The sequence below is a fragment of the Moschus berezovskii genome, chromosome 27 (assembly GCF_049115385.1).
Source record: "Moschus berezovskii isolate FMDL1 chromosome 27, NW_MosBer_1.0, whole genome shotgun sequence".
NCBI lineage: Eukaryota > Metazoa > Chordata > Mammalia > Artiodactyla > Moschidae > Moschus > Moschus berezovskii.
This window is the reverse complement of record NC_142486.1, coordinates 17,099,956-17,119,947: the sequence shown is the minus strand read 5'-3', so window position 1 is coordinate 17,119,947 and position 19,992 is coordinate 17,099,956. Positions and strand designations below refer to the sequence as shown.

General features: G+C 47.7%; 2 protein-coding genes across 5 annotated transcripts in view; one reads left to right on the top strand and one right to left on the bottom strand.

Annotated features, from left to right (window-relative positions):
- The window catches only part of GTF3C1 (general transcription factor IIIC subunit 1), a 78,388-nt gene extending 61,544 nt beyond the window's left edge, over nucleotides 1-16,844 (bottom strand). Inside the window, exons 1-5 of the mRNA XM_055409732.2 lie at nucleotides 16,556-16,844; nucleotides 11,719-11,928; nucleotides 8,920-9,096; nucleotides 8,045-8,188; nucleotides 2,631-2,727 (exon numbers count right to left, since the gene is read on the bottom strand). Of these exons, the coding sequence (XP_055265707.2) occupies nucleotides 2,631-2,727; nucleotides 8,045-8,188; nucleotides 8,920-9,096; nucleotides 11,719-11,928; nucleotides 16,556-16,776 (849 nt within the window). The 5' untranslated portion in view covers nucleotides 16,777-16,844. The remainder of the gene's footprint in view (nucleotides 1-2,630; nucleotides 2,728-8,044; nucleotides 8,189-8,919; nucleotides 9,097-11,718; nucleotides 11,929-16,555) is intronic.
- Nucleotides 16,845-16,990: 146 nt separating this feature from the next.
- KATNIP (katanin interacting protein) overlaps nucleotides 16,991-19,992 on the top strand; it is a 231,358-nt gene continuing 228,356 nt past the window's right edge. For 3 of the 4 annotated variants that reach the window (XM_088832877.1, XM_088832876.1, XM_055409735.2), the window contains exon 1: nucleotides 16,991-17,063. In XM_088832877.1, the coding sequence (XP_088689003.1) occupies nucleotides 17,057-17,063 (7 nt within the window). In that variant the 5' untranslated portion in view covers nucleotides 16,991-17,056. The remainder of the gene's footprint in view (nucleotides 17,064-19,992) is intronic. The other variant, XM_055409734.2, reaches the window with a different exon arrangement.

The window sequence follows — 19,992 nt, the reverse complement described above, 5'->3', positions numbered from 1 at the left end:
CCCATCCATCAAAGCCCAGCCCCCCACATACGGCCCTGAGCCCTGAACCTCCCTACAGGGGAGCTGCCAAGGAGGACTCCCATGACCTGCCCACAGGATGGAGGGTGGTGGAGTCCTTCCCTTACGGGGGGCTGCCATGGAGGACTTGCACAATCTGCCCAGCTAAGGAGAGAGGCTAGCCTCCTTCCCACTCCCGCATCCATATTCACGGCATCCACCTCGTGCAGAGACTAATTATTTACCAAATCCTGCTCAGCCTTCTCTGACCCCTATTTCCAGCTGCTGACTAGACACTGCCCTAGACATTATTACCAAGTCAAAGTACCAGAAGATCTCCATACTCTATAAACCCTACAATCAAATTTGTCATGAGACTTCCCCAGTGATCCAATGGCTAAGACTCCATGCTTCCAACATAGGCAGGAGGTAAGGGTTTGATCCCAGGTCAGAGAACTACGATCCCACAAGCCCTAAAGTGAGGCAAAAAAAAAAAAAAAAACCAAAAAAACCCTGTTATATGCCTCGTCCTTGAACAAACTCACTCCTCTTTCTGAACTGTCTACCTCAGTCATACACTTATTCAACAAACATGGGCTGAGCGTTCACATGTGCAGGGCCGTTCTCATGGTGGGTGGTCGGCACATAGGGTCCCTGCCAGCAGGAGCCCACCCTCAAGCTCTGGTCCAGCCTAGGGAGGGGCTGTCACTCAAGCCAGACAACAGATTCCTTCTCCCTTGTCCCCTTCCACCAACACTCACACCCTGGCTTCAGTCCCTCACCAACTCACCCCCCTACACTGAGGCCACAACACCCACCTCCACACCCTGCCTCCAACCTCCCCTCTGCCCACCTGCAATGCAGGAAACCTGGGTTCGATCCCTGAGTCAGGAAGATTCCCTGGAGTAGGAAATGGCAACCCATTCTAGTACTCTTGCTTGGAAAATCCCATGGATAGAGGAGCCTGGTTGGCTCCAGTCCATGGAATCCCAAAGAGTCAGACACGACTGAGCACGCATGTACTTCTGCGTCATCTCTACTTAGAAACTGCCACCAGCAATTCCTCAGGCTTAAGGCTGAAACCCAACTCCTCAGCCTGGCACTTGAGACCTTCCTTATCTGGCCCCAACTTTCCTTTCCAGCTGCCTCTCTTACTACTCCTGATGGGCACCCTGCTGCCTGGTTGCCCCTGGGTCACTGCCAACCTCGGAAACCCCTAGCGCTTCCCACCACCCCCATGCCTTTGCTCCAGCTGGTCTCCCCCATCTCTTTGGGGCTCATCTCATCTACAAAGCCCAGCGCAATGGAACTTGCTCTACAAAGCTTCTCCCAGCTCTCTTTTCACGGAGCTCAGACGCATCCTTCCAAGGAACAGTCTGGGTGTGTGGTCACGTCAGTCTCTCCAATTAGACGGCTCCGTGACAGCATGAGACTGTCACCCGCGTTAATTTTTGTCACTGTGCTGCGGAATATAGTTCTGACTCCAGTGGCCGCTCACTGAAGAGATGAGGCAGGTCCGCCCGTAGCTGCTTTTTTCCCCGTGTTGCCTCACCTCTTCTCAGCACAGTCACTCCGCTATTTCAGTATAAAACTGGAAACAGGACTTCCCTGGTGGTCCAGCCACTAAGACTGAGCTCCCGATGCAGGGGGCCCTGGTCAGGAACTAGATTCAACTTGCAGCTAAGAATTTCCAAGCCACAACTAAAGGTCCCTCAAGCCGAAACTGAGATCCAGCTAAGAAACAGAGGAAACACACAGACAAACAAATCTTTAAAAAACAAAAAAGCACTAAACAGGAGGGAAAGGGGCAGGGCACAAACTTTAAATACAGCCCAGGGACATGACACAACCGATTAGAACCAAATCAAGCCCAAGATGGTGGATGAGGGGCCTTCCATTAGACCTTGAGCCTTAGTCTGTGCCCACCTTCACACATCAGTAAGCTAAATGACACACCCACAGGCGCTATGACAGTTGTGAGGCTGACAACAAAGGCCAAAAAGTGGGCGGTGGCCCAATTCCTGGAAATCCCCATCCCTTCCCCTGAAATAGTTGGAATAATCCTCCCCCTCATTAGCCTATGAAACTACCCAGCCCATAAAAACTAACCACACCACATTTCTGGGCTGCTCTGCCTTTGGGGACGGCCCACATTCTATCTGTGGAGTGTGCTCCTCTCTAAGTAAATCCACTTCTTACCTATCACTTTGTCTCTCACTGAATTCCTTCTACAAGGAGATATCAAGAAGCTGAGCTTCAAGTCCCAATCGGAGTTACATGGTTACAAAACCAGTGGGAAGAAAATTACAAGCCTGATTATGAAATGAACTGATTATGAAAGTAAATCTTAATGCCCAGATTCACTGCTCCACAGGAACTTTTATGGTTGGACTTGGCACAAACCCCAGGGGAAAACCAAGGCCACCCAAGAGCGGGAGGGGTTTAAATCAAAGACTGAGCCCTTTTTCATGCTGTATAAACCAAAGGAAAACCCTGCTTGTTTCACAAGGGGCTGGGGGTGGTCAAGTCCATAACAGAGCTCTTGACTGCAATACACGGAGCCTTCATTTGACAAAGATGCCCACTGGGCCACGGACGCATTCAGCCCCGCACAAGGGCAGCCGGCAGCTCACCAGTTCCTCCCTCAGCTTTCCCAGGGTCTCAGTCCGGTTATTCCGTGCGCTCAGTAGAGTTGAAAGCTTCTCCATGAGGATGTCGTATTTGCTCCTCCTGTGAGAAACACAAAACACTTCATTTTTTTAGACCTGTGAGTAATGACTGCCTATTTTTTAAAAGATGTCAAGGTTTACATGACAACGTATCAAACTACAGAACCTCCATCTTCAGTCTCAAGAGAACGACTCCTGTCCTTTACAGTGGGAAGACTGGGGGGGGGGTGGGGCGTGGGGTCTGAGTGGTTCAGTCACACGGCCAAGGTCACCTGACTAGCAGCAGTGTACAGACTACACTCTGTGGCTAAAACTTTCAGGAAATGATTACTTAAAATGCTTCCATCTTTGATCATACTGAAGAATTTCTTTAATTTAAAACAGAGAAAAACTGGTTTGTGAAGTTTTATTTGTGGTCTGTGCTATCCCTCAGTGGGTCTTACAGATGCTAAGGAAAAGATTAGAATAATCATGGTTAACAGGAAATACACTTATAAGGAAAGATACTTTTTCCAAGAAGGTAGAAATTTTTTAAAACAGAACTTATGTCAAATGAATAAAGAAATCTTTGCTGCTGCTGCTGTCACTTCAGTCGTGTCCCACTCTGTGTGACCCCATAGATGGAAGCCCACCAGGCTACCCTGTCCCTGGGATTCTCCAGGCAAGAACACTGGAGTGGGTTGCCATTTCCTTCTCCAATGTGTGAAAGGGGAAAGTGAAAAGTGAAAGTGAAGTCGCTCAGTTGTGTCCGACCCTTAGCGACCCCACGGACTGCAGCCTACCAGGCTCCTCCATCCATGGGATTTTCTAGGCAAGAAATCTTTAGATGGTTATCAAAAATGGGTTAAATAAGATGGACATTTATGTGATTAAAACACAGGGTTTTGATATTACACTTCCTAAGGTTAAAGGCAACAATAAAAAAGGATGTCCCCACTGGTCCTCAACATTAAAAGTTAAATAAGTCATTCTATTTACCGTCTACAGTTTATGTACCATTTATGTACAATTTATATATGTACAAAATTATGTAAGTATAAATATGAATTTTGGCTTCCCTGGTGGCTCAGTGGTAAAGAATATGCCTGCCAATGCAGGAGATGCAGGTTCGATCCCTGGGTTGGGAAGATCCCCTGCAGAAGGAAATGGGAACCCACTCCAGTATTCTTGCCTGGGAAATCCCATGGACAGAGGAGCCTGGTGGGCTACAGTCCATGGGGTTGCAAGAGTCAGGCACAACTTAGTGACTAAACAACAACAACAAATAAATATAAATTATATAAAGGGAAGGCTTCTCTTGTAGCTTAGCTGGTAAAGAATCCGCCTGCAATGTGGGAGACCTGGGTTCGATCCTTGGGTTGGGAAGATCCCCTGGAGAAAGGAACGGCTACCCACTCCAGTATTCTGGCCTAGAAAATTCCATGGACTATATAGTCCATGGGGTCGCAAAGAGTTTGGGGTCGCTAAGAGTCGGACATGACTGAGCGACTGAACTGAACTGAACTAAACTGAGCAACCTTCCCTTTTACATATAAAAGGAACAAAAAAATTTACACTGAGATAGCCAACCAGCAACTATTTGGGCCAAGGGGCCTGAGTTCCTTGGCTTAACCCTACTCTGGGGATCCCAGTGCCCTTTATATGAACTGATAAAATGGACAGGAAATAAAAGAAGGAAAGAAAAACTTCTAAAACTCCTGTAAGATCAAAGCTTATTGATTAGATCCTAATGAAGACCAAAGTTAAAAGGCATCAAAGTAGACAGAACTGAGATGAAAGTGTATAAAACTGGTATGTTTAACTGGACTTTATTTAAGATGGTTTACATCTCTTTTGTTTAATTATATTGTGGGGGAGACGTGTTTCATTGGGGAATGTGTCCCCTGGGTTGTATTATAAAACCAGGTATATATCAATAAATGTACTCCTCAGGAAATATTACCTGAACCGTTAAAGGAAACCAATAGGGTTACCTGAGCCACACAAATAAGTAAAAAATGGAAACTAACATTCAAGGGCTAATAAAAATAAAAATGGTGCTTCTGCTCTGGGTTTAACCTGTAAACTCAGAAGATCTTTGCTGAATACCTTATACAAACCTTTGGAGGCATGATAAATTCTAAGTTTTAAAACAGAGAACTCATAAACTTCAGTTTACTTATTGTCTCACTGATAACATCAATCTTTCAGAATCATTTAGGTGACAGACCTGCTCTTTGGGGGATGAAAAGTAACTGTCTTTCTCTTGCAAATCTCTACAAACCAGAAATATTAAGTATAGGTCATAAGGATCTGAGATTGAGCCTAATTAATTAGGTCAATCAGGCAAGACCTGAAACCAAGAAAAAAAAAAAAAGTGGCAGTTTTAAATCCAAGAAAAAAAAGTGGCAGTTTTAAAATTCAAACCACAGGGAATGCACCCTCAGCCAAATTTTACAAATAGTAAAGCCTGAGTCATCTGAGCAGGCAACTTTAATGTATTCCAACTGTTCTTTGTAAACTAGTGAGTTTACATTGTCCCCTGGGTCGGGAAGATCCCCTGGAGTAGGAACAGGCAACCTGCTCTAGTATTCTTGCCTGGAAAATTCCACCGACAGAGGAACCTGGCGGGCTACAGTCCATGGGATCACAAAGAGTCAGATCTGACCGAAAGACTGCGTGCACGCGCACACACACACACAAGTTTACACTGCAATACCTGACTCATAAGGAGTTTTTTTTTTAAGTGAAGCCATGAGATCTCCAGTTTTGCCTGTTTATACCATATGTCTGTGTACACATTATACGTGAGATATCTCTACCTCTGGAAAGTATTATCAACACTGAATTTACGCACCATATGACAGCACTTACATGTGGAATCTAAAATATGACCAAACAAACCTATCCACAAAACAGGAACACATTCACAGACATGGAGCAGACTTGTGGCTACCAAGGGGGAGGGGGCGGGAGGAGAGAAGGGACTAAGAGCTTGGGATAAGCGGAGGTAAACTATTACATCCGTTCCGTTCTGTCGCTCAGTCGTGTCCGACTCTTTGCAACCCTGTGGACTGTAGCCTACCAGGCTTCTCCGTCCATGGGATTCACCAGGCAAGAATACTGGAGTGGGTTACCGTTTCCTTCTCCAGGGGATCTTCCTTCCCGACCCAGGGATTGAACCCGGGTCTCCCACATTGGAGGCAGACGCTTTAACCTCTGAGCCACCAGGGACAGGGTAGATAAACAACAAGCTCCTAACGCACAGCACAGGGAACTACACTCAGTACCCCGTGATAAACCATAATGGAAGAGTATAAAAAGACAACGTCTATATGTGCATAGCTGAGTCACTTGGCTGCACAGCAGAGGCTGGCACAACACTGTAAATTAACTATCCTTCAATTAAAACAAAAACTGAATCAATAAAGAGCTCTACTCAATTTAAAAGTAAGAGCTTACAAATTAAAGAAAAGAAACTGGCCAAAATGACGTTCAGATTCACGGGAACTGGGGAATATTCAATATTAAGTTGCTATTTGGTATTAAAGTTTAAGTGTGTTGATCTAATCATGTCTTTTTAACTTGTTTGTGGGTTGTTCCTCTTCAGGGGGGAGGGGCATGCTGGTATTTGAGGTCTTAGTTCTCAACCAGGGAAAACCAGATATGCCAAGTTAAGGAATTAAGCGCTTTTCTTTGTGTGGGAAGACTCGGGAGCCAGGGCTTACTGAAATCATTCTTTTGATGAGCACCTCAGCTATCTGGGCCTGAATCCTGTGTTCTCACATCCTGAGTTTCCTCAGGGCTCACCGGCTCAAGCAGGATGTGTGTAACTGCTGATGACTGTGATATCCTCGCTTACCGATATGGCAGGAAATAATTCCATCTTTCACGCCTTTTGTTGCAAAAGTTCTGTATAACCTGGTTCCCCCCACGTCGTCTCCTCTGAGCAGTTCTCTCAGAGCTGCTCGAGATGCTGCCTTTGGGGCTTAGTTTAGTTGAGTTTAGTTCAGTCGCTCAGTCATGTCCGACTCTCCGCGACCCCAGGAATCACAGCACGCCAGGCCTCCCTGTCCATCACCAACTCCCGGAGTTCACTCAAACTCATGTCCACAGAGTCGGTGATGCCATCCAGCCATCTCATTCTCGGTCGTCCCCTTCTCCTCCCACCCTCAACCTTTCCCAGTATCAGAGTCTTTTCCAGTGAGTCAACTCATCACATGAAAAATTCCCACCGAATAAAATGTAATTCTCAACTTTGAGGTTGTATTTTTTGAGTCAACAATACCGTAAAGTTTTAGGAAGCATCTATTTACACATTTCCTTATAAATCAGATGCTAAGAGAGGATAAGGATGATTTCATAAAGAAGTTCAGCTTTTTTAAAACTCAGGCACAAAATGTAAACCCAGTACTGAAATACAGCACTCTGTGTATTAATCAGGACACATCTCTGATTCTGCTCTCACTTTACTGGTGTGAAGGACCTTTCCTTCCTTTGCATTTTTAATGTGAAGTGGAGGTCATAATAAATGCTCACAAGCTCACGGCCACCACAGGAAGCTATTAGAGGAGCCCAGGGCTCCTCAGCTGTGGGGAACAGGGAGAGAGTGGCGGGTTTGGGGGGAGAGGGTCGTGCTGGGAGAGGGGCGGAGAGAAAGATAGTCATGCCACTGGGGAAGGTGAACTTGGCTTTACCCACAGGTCGAGCAGCAGGGAGGGCAAATGTATGGGATCAGGATACTTGTTCATCTGTCCCGCCTTTCCATGAATAAAAGAATACACGAAGGCACAGATCTTCACTGCTTAAGAATGAGCACCAAGCTGTGCCAGGGCCTCTCTACAGAAGAGGGAAACAGTGGTTCAGTGAGGTCAAGTGACTGTGCCCAAGTCAGGAGCAAAGATCTAAATACAGATCTTGACTTAAGCCCCTTGTTCTCTCTTTTACCCACAGAATTCTGTCACCGTAGCAAATCAAATTTGACTTATCGGCTTTTCTTTTGACCTTCCCCCCAAATTTCACCGAAACAGTCCCTACTGCTGGGCTGTGGGGCGAGAGGTATTTCTTCCCCCTTCTTTTCTATATAATTTCCAGATTTTCTAAATAAGCATGGCTTATTTGCATAATCAGAAACAGATGGAAAATATCTTTTTCCTAAAAGCTAGTCATATTTGATTTCGCCTCTAGGATTTGGTGTTTTTTTTTTTTCCTTTTCTTTATTGGCTGCATTTCAAGGCTCAGAACTTCCAGACTAGGCATTGAACCCACACCCCCTGCAGGGGAAGCCAGATTCTTTACCACTGGACCACCAGGGAAGTCCCGCCTCTAGGATTTTTAAAGGCACAAGACACCAGGCTGAAATACAGAGGTAAGGAAGCGCTCTGGAGTCTACACTGTACCTGTCCATGTGAAACCGGTTCAGGAGGAGGAGGATTGAGTGCTGCTGGGCCCCGGTGGGCAATCGGATCACATGGGACTGCATCGTAATCAGCCCGTTTTTGTTCAAAATTTTCCTGTGATAGTGAAGCTTCCCGGCGTCAACCCTGGAGGAGAGGAAGACAGCAGCCATTTTGCTTTGCTGGTTGCTTTCACCCCATAATGCACAAAGGACGTGAATACCAGAGACACATCCCCACCCTCTCCCTGCATCCAGTCAGCCTAAGAGAACCTCTGCTATGTGACAATGGCCATGGAAAGCGACCCAACCTAAGGCACACTCCAGACCCCCAGGAGAGGTGGATGGGGAGACAGGGTGGAGGTGCACGTGTGCAGAGGACTGAGGAATGGAGTGGGAAGGGATGGCTGGGTTAGCAAGGAGCTGATCAGACAAGACATGGGTATCTAATCATGTAGCAGCCAATAATTAGGGTGACCACGCATTCTGGTTTGCCAGATGGGCTCAATTTATGCCCACTGCCTAGGTGTTCCTTCTGGTCAGCTCCACCTTTCACACTCAAAACATCTAGTTTTAACAATAAATTCTATGGTCACTGCAGGGTCTCTTTTTTTCCCTATTTTTGGCCGTGTCACGCAGTATGCTGGATCTGAGTCCCCTGACCAGGGATTGAATCGGTGGCCCTTGCAATGGAAGGGCAGGGTCTTAACCACTGGACCACCATGGAGGTCCCCCCCTTTTCCTTTTTTCCCCCAGAGTCTCTTCAATGAGAAAGCACCATGCCTTCAACCACCACAGATGCTGGGACTGCCCAGGTGGCAGGGTCTGATGGTCAGGGAGCCCCGACATGTAGAGCAGAGAAGCAAAGCATCCTCTCACTTGAAAGCGGTGCTGTGGAGGTCTCGCTGGAGCTCCCCCTGCCACCGGGACCGGCCTAACCGCTCCAAGATGCAGTAGGAGAAGTCTGGGAGCTTCAAGTCAGGGTCACCCTCAAAGCCGATCAAGGCCCGGTACCGCATGTCCTGGGAGGCAACGATGATCAGTTTCTTCCCCCACCTGCAAACCAGAAGCCACCGAGGGAGAAAAAAAAAATCACTTTAATTTTTTTAAGAAAATCAAAATGTATAAAAGCAGAACCTTAGTGAACCATGGTTTCCTGCTTCTCCTCAGAGGTTCACAATCCCCAGTTAAGGAGGTTTCCATCCTTAGACCCACAAGAGGGTTCCGGGGGAACAGAGCCAGTCTCACCATTTCCTTGCTCGGGCCCCTCCCAGTCCTGCCAGGGCCCTGGGGCCCAAACCCAGACTCCCCACCAGAGCCTGGAACCTCCTACACACCCCCACTGCCTGGCTCTGCACCCACAGTGGCCCCATTGGTTCTCTGCCCACCTCATCCTTAGGCTATTGATTCTCATCCTTTAGATCACTGCTCAGATACCAACACCTCAATTCTCCATAAAAATGCTAACCAGAGGCCATCCCAGCCTCTGACCATTTCTGGACTCATCACACACCTGGCACTCTCAGAAATGGCCACATTCTGGGGGCACGTGTTCCTGCCATAAGCGCCCTAAGAGGGGGGGCAGGTTGTCATCTGGGTCCCCAGGACACCCTCAGCATCTTAAATGCTTACAGAAGGGCCTCCGTAACCATCTGTTAAGTGAACGAACTCGCCTCCTGAATTGGACTGAGAAAACAAAACTTCAGAGTCAAGAATAGTGCCCTGTGTGACAGGTGGACCTGCCAATCTGGAGAGCAGACCTGGGACAAATCATTAGCTTCTCCTACTGTCTGGGTGTGTGAAAAATAGTACCTGCAAAAGAGGTCAAGCCCCTGTCCCAGCAAGACACTTCGAGAAGCCCCGGCTTGGGATATAGACTTTGCTGAAGCTGTCCTCGATGCTGAAGACAAAGAGACTCCGCCCTGGGGCCTTGCCTGCTGACTTATTAATAAATGGCCATCTTGGGCAGACTGTCTCGGGTCCCAGCCCTGCCGCAGAGATCCCACGAGGGTGTCCTGGCAGAGAAACCATCTTTACTCACTGCTTGGCATCGAGACACAGCAGCTGGAGGAGCTCTGTCTCCCAGGGGAGTAAGTCACCAAGGGTCTGTATGAGAGCCCACGGGCTCCCAAGCCCTGCCATCTACAGGCAGCATCTCCTCCTCCCAGGCTGTGGTTGACAGATGCCCGACCCTAAGGCCTGTCTTCACTCACATCACTCAGCCTGACAGTTCCTGCTCTTGCTCCCCTCCCACCGCCAAAAAGCAGATGATCCCACTGCTCCTACCGAGCAGGCAGAAAGTAAAAAGCTGAGGTTGTCAATGTTTTCATTTAACTGTGCTTCCTTCGCATTGCTTGTGACCCAGTTAGTCTTCCGTACGGTTCATCTCTAAAGAGTGTTAGGCAGCGAATACACATGATGGACAAGACAGTCTCCTTTCTGGGTCTGCACGTCACAAACTTACGACCTGTTTTCTCAAAACAGGTTCATTAAGTTAAACTGGAAGAGCTCAGCTGAGAAAAGAACAGTCTGAAAACAGGGACGCTGACTCGCTGCTTTAAAAATGTATTCAGGGTGGTTTACCCCCATCCTGTGGGAACTCCAGCCTTTCCCAGTAGCTGACTCTAGGACTCCTGCCCAAGGCCTGATTTGCTGACTGTGGTCATCAAATTATCCAACACTGATTAAATGCCATGCAAAGAACCAGCAATGCCAAGAGAAATAAAAAATGGCATCTGCCTTTGTGGAGCTCACAGTCTACTAAAGACAAGAAAAGATCCACTTACAAGGGGATGCGATAGCTGAGACCAGGCTTATGAAACGACATGTACAAGGAGCCCCCGATTGAGGCCTACGAGTGTGAAGAGAGCTTGTGGGCTGTCACCAGGGAGAGCTCTCAAAGAAGGGGGTTCCTGAGGAGGCAGGAAGCCTGGTGGGGCAGGGGCAGGAAGCAGGCGCTGCAAAGCTCCAGGAGGGGAGGGGGGATCCAGAAGGACAGAGAGCAAGTGTGGCTGTTTCTTAGAAGAAGCTTGGCTGCAGCAACAGAGACACAGTCACAGGGGATCCGAGGTGGGGAGAGGGTCTTGTTTTAAGACGAAGGAATCAGAGTGTCAGGCTGGGGAGAAGCCAGTGTCGATAGGAAAGAGCTGAAAACAAAGGAGAAAGGTGAGCCGGCTGACAGAGGCGGGAAAGAGCACGAGGTTCTGGGGAGAAAGAGAGGAAGAGACATCAGCGCTGAGACAGGGCCGGTTTCCATCTCCTCTGAGGTGAGGGAGGAGGGAAGTGGGGGGGCGAGTCTGCAAGCTGAGGGAGAAGGCGGCAGCAAGGTGAGTTCACGCGGGAAGCTTCCCCCTGTTCCGTCAAGCAGGAAGGGAGGTGGGGACGGGGCGAGGGGCTTGGGAAACTGGGACCCTGACTGAAGACTCACAAAAGGACTGCTCACTAGGCAACAAAGGACGCAAAGGGAAGAGAAAGGCAGCCTTCCCCGCCCCCACCCCAGCCCGAGCAAGATCAGCCCCCAAAGAAGCAGAGTGATGAAGGCAGAGGGCCGGCTTAGTTAGGGCACGGTGGACGCACCCTGAGAACACCGGGGCTGCAACCTGTCCTGGCGCACTGACCACACACCCCAACTTAAAGCAGGGAGATGCCCACCAGTCACGCACAGTGCAAACGAGTTACCTGCCAAAGGCTTCCACCATCGTGCAGCGGGGCTGTAACATCTTGGTCCTGATGTCGTTGGTAATGTTCTTCCTTTCCTTGAAGTACCGGCATGAGCCCTGGATGCCATCTTTATTCTCTAAGATCATGTGAATGGGGTAGACATCCTCCAGAGGGACTGGGTCCCTCCTGGACTCCACGATGCCTGTTTCCAAATCAATTTCTTCATACCTAAGCGGGTGGGGGGGGAGGGAGTGCACAGACATCGAACCGCAGCTCAGCCTCAGAAGTAACACGTGCTGGGTGTGTTCTTCTGACAACCTCTGGCCGAGGTCGGGGAGACGAGTAAGAGCCCCTGATCTCCCTGTCTTCCTAACGCAGGACGTCTTGACAAGCACTGTCCCTGAGTCTCCATCCCAGACAACACAGATCTTCCCAGGAGCCTCCACGTTCACCCCCGAGGGTGAATGCTGAAATCGGAAACACCTTCCTGGCCCCATCACCTTGCTTGCTTGGCATTTTCCCTGCAAATCCTGTGCCTGGTTTCCAAACCATCAAGTTTGGACTTAATGACTCAAGGCTTCCCTACTTGGAGATGTCACCTTTCCATCTCTTTAACTCTTCCACTTTCACCGATTTTTATGGTTTTCAATTATCACTTGGCATGTTAACAATTCTCACCATCAAATCCTCAGCCCTGTTTCTTGCCCCCAAACACTGATCCTGTTTTCAACTGTCATGTTTGATGAGATCAAAACCAACGTTATGGCCGCCACTTCCCACCTCCAACAGAGCCCTCCTTGGTACCACTTTCTCCCAGTGGCTTCTCATCAACACCATGGAGACATCTTGAGTTGTGTTTCTTTTATCCAGTCGGCTATGTTTGTCAAGTTTTCCTTCGGAACCATGCTCACATCCTGCACCTGTCAAGTCCCATCTACGTTTGTCAGCGCTTTCCCTTCTTGCCCTCTCTGTAACCTCTGCACTATGTAACCCTCCATTCTCAAATCACACCTTGTCCATTCAGGCCATTCAGGCCTGCTGTCCTCTGGCTCTCCAGTCACAACTTCCCAGGCTTCTTTTGAAGGCTCCTGGGCCTTCATCCACCCCAGGGCCATGTCTTAAGGCTTCTAACCACACTACACTCTCTCCCAGGGAGGGCCCTGATCAAGAGCTTCCATTACCAGCCACAGGGGTGACTCCACATGCCCAGCTCAGTCCCTCTCTCTGACCTGCTGACCCTCCCACAAAGCTAGATGTTGACCAACTAGAACCTCCACTTGATAATCCACAGGAACCTCAAACCCAGTGTGTTTCAAGGTACATTGAGCATATTCCCCACCTCCCGCCCAGGTTCAGCCTCCCTGCTGCACTTCTGTGGTCCCCATCATAGCTGGTCCCCAGCACAGCAAAGGGTAGCAGTCATCCGTTTTAACAGGGAAGAGCAAAACCTGGATCTGTTTCTTTTATTTACCCTTTGCCAGTCGTTGCTTTTGTTAATATAATCACTGAAAGGATGCGGTCAATAGCTGTAAGCAAACATAATGGCCTGCCTCAGGGGAACCTGCCCCAAACCACCCCCCACCCCCGCACCCCCACCTCCCCATCTGCCCTAATGGTAAACTGACTTGCCTTTGTTCAGCTCAGAGGGATGCATTCTGACCCTGCCCACCTGTCAACAGCTGCAGAAAAGAAGAAATTAGCACATCCTTTTCCTCTGCTGGCCCAGCCAAGAGATATTCTGCAAGATTCCAGTATTCTTGCCTGGAAAATCCCAGGGATAGAGGGGCCTGGCAGGTTACAGTCCATGGGGTCAGAGTTGGACATGACTTAGCAACTAAATAACTACTTTTCATGCTGGCCCAACCAAGAGATATTATGCAAGACTAATGGCCTTTCAGGGGCTTCCCAGGTGGTTCGGAAGTAAAGAATCTGACAGCCAATCTGACACAGGTTCAATCTCTGGGTTGGAAAGATGCCCTGGAGGAGGAAATGGCAACCCACTCTGGCCTGGGAAATCCCATGGACTGAGGGACCTGGTGGGCTACAGTCCATGGAGTCGCAAAGGAGCTGGACACAACTTAGTGGACAGCAGCAACAATGGCCTTTAAACTTTTTTGCCTCACCTCTTCCATCCTTAACAGAAACTGGTATTCGAGAAACTGGTACTCAAGGGCACTAGCCTGTCATCTTCAAGGATGCTCAGTTTTCCGAATAAAGTCACTATATCTTGCCTCAATGTCTTGTCTCCCTATTATTGGCCTGTCGTACACTGTGGTGCTGGAGAAGACTCTTGAGAGTCCCTTGGACAGGAAGATCAAACCAGTTAATCCTAAAGGAAATCAGTCCTGAATATTCATTGGAAGGACTGATGCTGAAGCTGAAACTCCAATCCTTTGGCCACCTGATGCGAAGAGCTGACTCAATGGAAAAGACCCTGATGCTGGGAAAGATTGAGGGCAGGAGGAGAAGGGGACGACAGAGGATGAGATGGTTGGATGGCATCACTGACTCGATGGACGTGAGTTTGAGCAAACTGCGGGAGATGGTGAAGGACAGGGAAGCCTGGTGTGCTGCAGTCCGTGGGATCACAAGGAGTCAGCCATGACTGAGCAACTGAACAACAACAAGTAACACACTCAGATGCCCCAAAGTCAGGAACCGGATGGCATCATCCTCCAGACCTACTTTTCTTTACACCCCACACCCAACCAGTCACCAGATCCTCCAGATTCTTCTGCCTAATGTCTGATTCCATCAGCTTTTTCTCTTCATTCTCACACCCACCATGGAAAGCCAAACCTGGACTGCTGGTTCATGAGTGGATTACTACAGATCTCTCAACTTCACTCTTTGCCCCTAGTCTGACCCTCCCTTTGGTTATGTAGGCTTTAAATGGATTGCTGCTGCTGCTGCTGCTAAGTCGCTTCAGTCATGTCCGACTCTGTGCGACCCCATAGGCGGCAGCCGACCAGGCTCCGCCATCCCTGGGATTCTCCAGGCAGGAACACTGTTGGTAAGGGGAGGCTGGATTCTGAACCAAGACTTCCTGGATTCAGCTTCTGGGTTCTGCCCCTGCTAGTGGATGACTTTGTGTCTCAGTCTTCTTCCTCTTGAGGGAGATGGGGATAAGAATATCCAACTTGGCTTTAAAATTAAATAACTTACTATATTTAAGAATCTTAGACCAGTCCCTGCTTACAATAACCATATACATAAACGTCAACTATTCTTCTTCATTCATTATGTCCAGTTCTACACTTCAACCAAACAATTCTCTTCCTTTAGAAAAATTCTGCCAACTGGTTACCTAAATCCAACCTTTAAGTCTTATTTTACATAGTATTCCCTCTGGAAACCTGACCCTCAAAACAAAAAGAAAAAAAACAACAACAACAACAAGAAAACACAGCTTTGAGAAACGAATCAACACCCAGACACTTACAATGTCCATAACTTTGGATGGGTGACTTAATTTCTCTCCATCACTTAGTTTCCTCCGCTGCAAAATGGGGAAGATAGCTGGGAATTCCCTAGTAGTCCAGTGGTTAGGACTCAGGCTGAATGGGGAACTAAGATCCCGCAAGCCACATGTTTTAAAATTAAATAACTTACTATATTTAAGAATCTTAGAACAGTCCCTGCTTACAATAACCATATACATAAACGTCAACTATTCTTCTTCATTCATTACTTCCAGTTCTACACTTCAACCAAACACTTCTCTTCCTTTAGAAAAATTCTGCCAACTGGTTACCTAAATCCAACCTTTAAGTCTTGTTTTACATAGCATTCCCTCTGGAAACCTGACCCTCAAAACAAAAAGGAAAAAAAAAAACAACAACAAGAAAACACAGCTTTGGGAAACGAATCAACACCCAGACACTTACAATGTCCATAACTTTGGATGGGTGACTTAATTTCTCTCCATCACTTAGTTTCCTCCACTGCAAAATGGGGAAGATAGCTGGGAATTCCCTAGTAGTCCAGTGGTTAGGACTCAGGCTGGATGGGGAACTAAGATCCCGCAAGCCACACGCAGGAGCCAAAATATTAAAAAAAAAAAAAAATGGGGAAGAAAAGAGCACCTTCCTCATAGGGTCACTGCGAGAATAACGTGGGTTCAATCTCCTGAAACAACAGGAACAAGATATTGCCTAGTACCAAGTTATGTGTTTGTGCTCAGTCGCTCAGTCGTATCTGACTCTTTTGTGACCCCATGGACTGTAGGCCGCCAAGCTCCTCTGTCCATGGAATTTTCCAGGCAAGAAAACTGGAGCGGGTTGCCTTTTCCTACTCCAGGGGATCTTCCTGACCCAGGGATCAAACATGCGTTGCCTGCTTGGCAGGGGGATTCTTCACCACTGCACCAACTGGGAAGCCCACAGTACCAAGTCATAAGGAGCAATAAATAAATGTTAGCTATCCTTATTGTTGTTGCTGGTGTTGCTGAACTTGCTCTCTAATCCATCACTGAATGAATGCTCCATAAAGGTCTGTTGATTTCAACTGGTCTCCAGTCTTGATCTTAACAGCCTTACTGCTTCAATCCTAAGCTCCACTTCAAAGAAAATACTCTTTAAAACCCAAAGCATATGCTCCCAATTCCGCTCATCATCACCCCAAATAAACACGAACATAATGGAACATCACAAGGCAACCCCCCAACTCCATCAGACGCCTGGGCCCTGCCAGGCCGAAGACCCCCCAATCAGCCTTACTCTGCACCCGCCATCAGGCTCCGGGTCTTCCTTCCGCTCCACTCCTTTCTCTCCCCTCTCGTAAGAACCTGGCCGCCTCCCAGCTCCACCAGACCCCGAGCTCTGCCCTCTCCCGCCCGCAGGGCCAGGCCGCTGACCGGTCTTGGAGCTGGAGGTCTGGTCGTTCCCGAGGCTCCTCGTAGAAGCTGATGCCCGGGTTCGTGGCAAGGGCCCGCCACAGAAACTCCTGCGTGTAAGGCTCCAAAGGAAGCGGGAAGGGCGGCACTCGTGTCTCCAGACGGCTCCAAAGCGCGGGAAGGCACAGGCCATCAAGCCCCTCCAGGGCCACCTCGTCCAACAACGACTCCAGCGCGTCCATTGCTACTTCTGTTAGCTGCACCCGGGGCGCCTGCGTACCACGCCGCCAAGGGCCCCCATCCAGGGCGCCTGCGCACACCGACTGGCAGCCAGGGAGGCGGGGCGGACCCGGAGCCGGAGGAGGAGTTCCAGACCGTGATCGGAACGTCACTCCCTTTGGAGGCGGGCTCATTCCTTGGGACTCCACCGCTATTGGTCCGGAACCCCGCAGTAACCAGGGGAACTGCAAACAGTGTAGAGGCCGCTTCCGGTTCGAGCTCCCGGAACCGCCGCGTCTAGGGATGGACGGTGAGTGTCCGTGGGCCCCTCCGGGAGGTCGGGCAGTTGCTCTCCCATTCCTCCTGAGGGCCCTCCAGGCAGAATCCTAGGCCACAGACCCCTGGACCATCACTGCCTGACCCAAGGGAGTCGCCGTCGGAGGGAAAGGAAACCTAAGTGGTCCGGGATGGGAAGAGGAGGCCAGGGGGAGTGGTCAGTGATTTGGTCACTATGCCGCCTGTGGTTGTGTTGGGACCCGGTACTGGCCGGGCATCAGAGAAGGGGTTTAGGGTGGGACAAAAAACAAATAGAGGTCTGAGGGGGTGGGTCTTGTGTGTCATGGGTGTGGAACTATGGAATATAGGACTTAATGGGGGTAGGCATTTACAAGCGTAGTGCAATCATCAGCCACGATGGGAGTCGGGGGAGACTAGGGAATACTCTCTGTGCTCTGATGTTAATGATACTGTTCCGTGCCAAGAACTCTGTAAATGCTGTCAAGTAGCTCTATAAGCGTCATACATTTTTTGAGTGTTATCCCATTTTACAAATGAGGACACCGGCTCAGAGAAGTTGGAATATCTTGCCCCAAATCAAAGTCATCAAGTGGCAGAGTGAGAAAGGAACCCAGGCACTGGCTCTGGAGCTGAATTAGGGAGTTAGAGATATGAAAGGACTTTTAGAAGCCCTTCATTCCAGAAGTTGCAAATACAGATACTTGTAGCGGCAAGTCCAATGGGCTGGATTATTTTCCTGGGGGTGTTTCTCAAAATGCTGTGATGGCTAATCATTCCAAAGGCCAGATGCAGCCTGTGGGCCATCATTTGGTGATCCTCAATAAGAATCATGGCTTCCCTGGTGGCTCAGGTGGTAAAGAATCTGCTGGCAATGCAGGAGACCCGAGTTCTATCCCTTGATCAGGAAGATCCCCTGGAGTAGGAAGTGGCGACCCACTCCAGTATTCTTGCCTGGGAAATCCCATAGACAGAGGAGCCTGGTGAGCTACAGTCCATTGGGTCACAAAGAGTCAGACACCACTGAGCAACTAACACTTTCACTTTCAATAAGAATCATAGAATTCTATGATTCCAAAAATATGCTACCCTGATATCTCATTTTATAAATGGGAAGACTAAAGTCTAGAGAGACTGGTAGAGTCTACAACGAGTAGTACCTACTGGTAGACCAGTAGAGTCTACTACCAATAATTTTTCCCACTATACCACTGTCCCTCACTTCTGGGAAGTTTGTTCCTTTGTGATATCTGCCTAATACAGTGTGGAAAAAATTTTAATTGAACAATCTGTTTTACACTTAAAAGACATCTTTGCCCTTTTGGACTTCAGAGGTATTATAAAATGTCATTCACCAGTTTGCCCAGTGGAAAGGTCCATGTTAATGTTGCTACAGAACATCAAAACTCAAATATTCTTTTTACTTAGGATGCCTTTATGCTCTTACCTCAAAAGAGCTTTGTATGTATTATGTCTGTGATATTAACCATATCAGAAATGAAAGTTGAGGAAATCTTACATTTATCATGTATCAATTCATTTAAAAGTAATAATAAGTGCATTACTTCTGAACATAATACTTTTAATGAAAAGAAGCTATATTTCCCACCAAAAAGATCAGTAGAAAAGGTGGTATTGTTTTACATTTTCTTTAATCTCTTTAATAATTGGGTTAATAGGAAATAGCTAGACTCATTTCTGCCTTATCAACCAAACTGTGGTGTTGTTATTTTGGCTGATGTATTTGAAGAAAATGGGGCCTCACACAGACATATATTTGGGCAGGGAATATTTTAATTGCCATTTTAGATAACTGTAGACATTCTTCTTTGCTGCTGCTGCTGCTAAGTCACTTCAGTCGTGTCCGACTCTGTGCGACCCCATAGATGACAGCCCAGCAGGCTCCCCTGTCCCTGGGATTTTCCAGGCAAGAACACTGGAGTGGGTTGCCATTTCCTTCTCCCATGCATGAAAGTGAAAGTGAAGTCGCTCAGTCGTGTCCGACTTCTAGCGATCCCATGGACTTCAGCCTACCAGGCTCCTCCGTCCATGGGATTTTCCAGGCAAGAGTACTGGAGTGGGTTGCCATTTCCTTCCAAAACTTAGCAAGTGGTAATTTCTTGACGGTTAGCCACAATGTGGCATCTGAAACCATATCGGTGAACTTTTGTACTCTGTTCCATTAAAACCTATTGGTCTATCTTGCCCTTTGATTGCATATTTTACCCATGTATGATTTCATAATATTAAGCATTGGTCATTTGGAAAATGTTATTTCACTGATTTATGCAAATCTTCAAATGTTGACATTGGAAATGACATGCCATTTATGTAGTATTAAATGGCATGTCATTGCTGCTCAATGTCAAAAAATTACATTCCTTTAGTATTCCTATCATTTTTTTTTTAAAGGAGTTTAAGTATTAGGAAACTATTAAACTCAAAGTGTAGACTAAACAAGTTTCCTACTTATTTCCACTGGTAAGCTTAAGATTTTTCATTGGCAACAAACACCGTCAGTTGTTTCCATAAAGTGACAGGCTTACTTTTTTTGTATTTAAGAAAGTGTCTGCCACACACTCATGTCTGAATAACTGTAGTTTGTCTTTTCATTGTTCATTCAAGTAAAGATGACATTTGATTAAATTTTTGGCTAGTTCAGCTGGTAAATTAAATAATCACACAAGTGTTTTCTAGATCAACTGTTGTACTTTGGCTTATAGCAGAAGTGTTTGATGTGTACCTTGCATTTTTTCACACAGAATATTAAAAAAAAATGTGTTCTCATGGGTTCACGTTTAATAAAATTAATTTTTCCTATTTCATCAGTTCAGTTCAGTTCAGTCACTCAGTCATGTCCGACTCTTTGTGACCCCATGAACTGCAGCACACCAGGCCTCCCTGTCCATCACCAACTCCCAGAGTCCACCCAAACCCATGTCCAT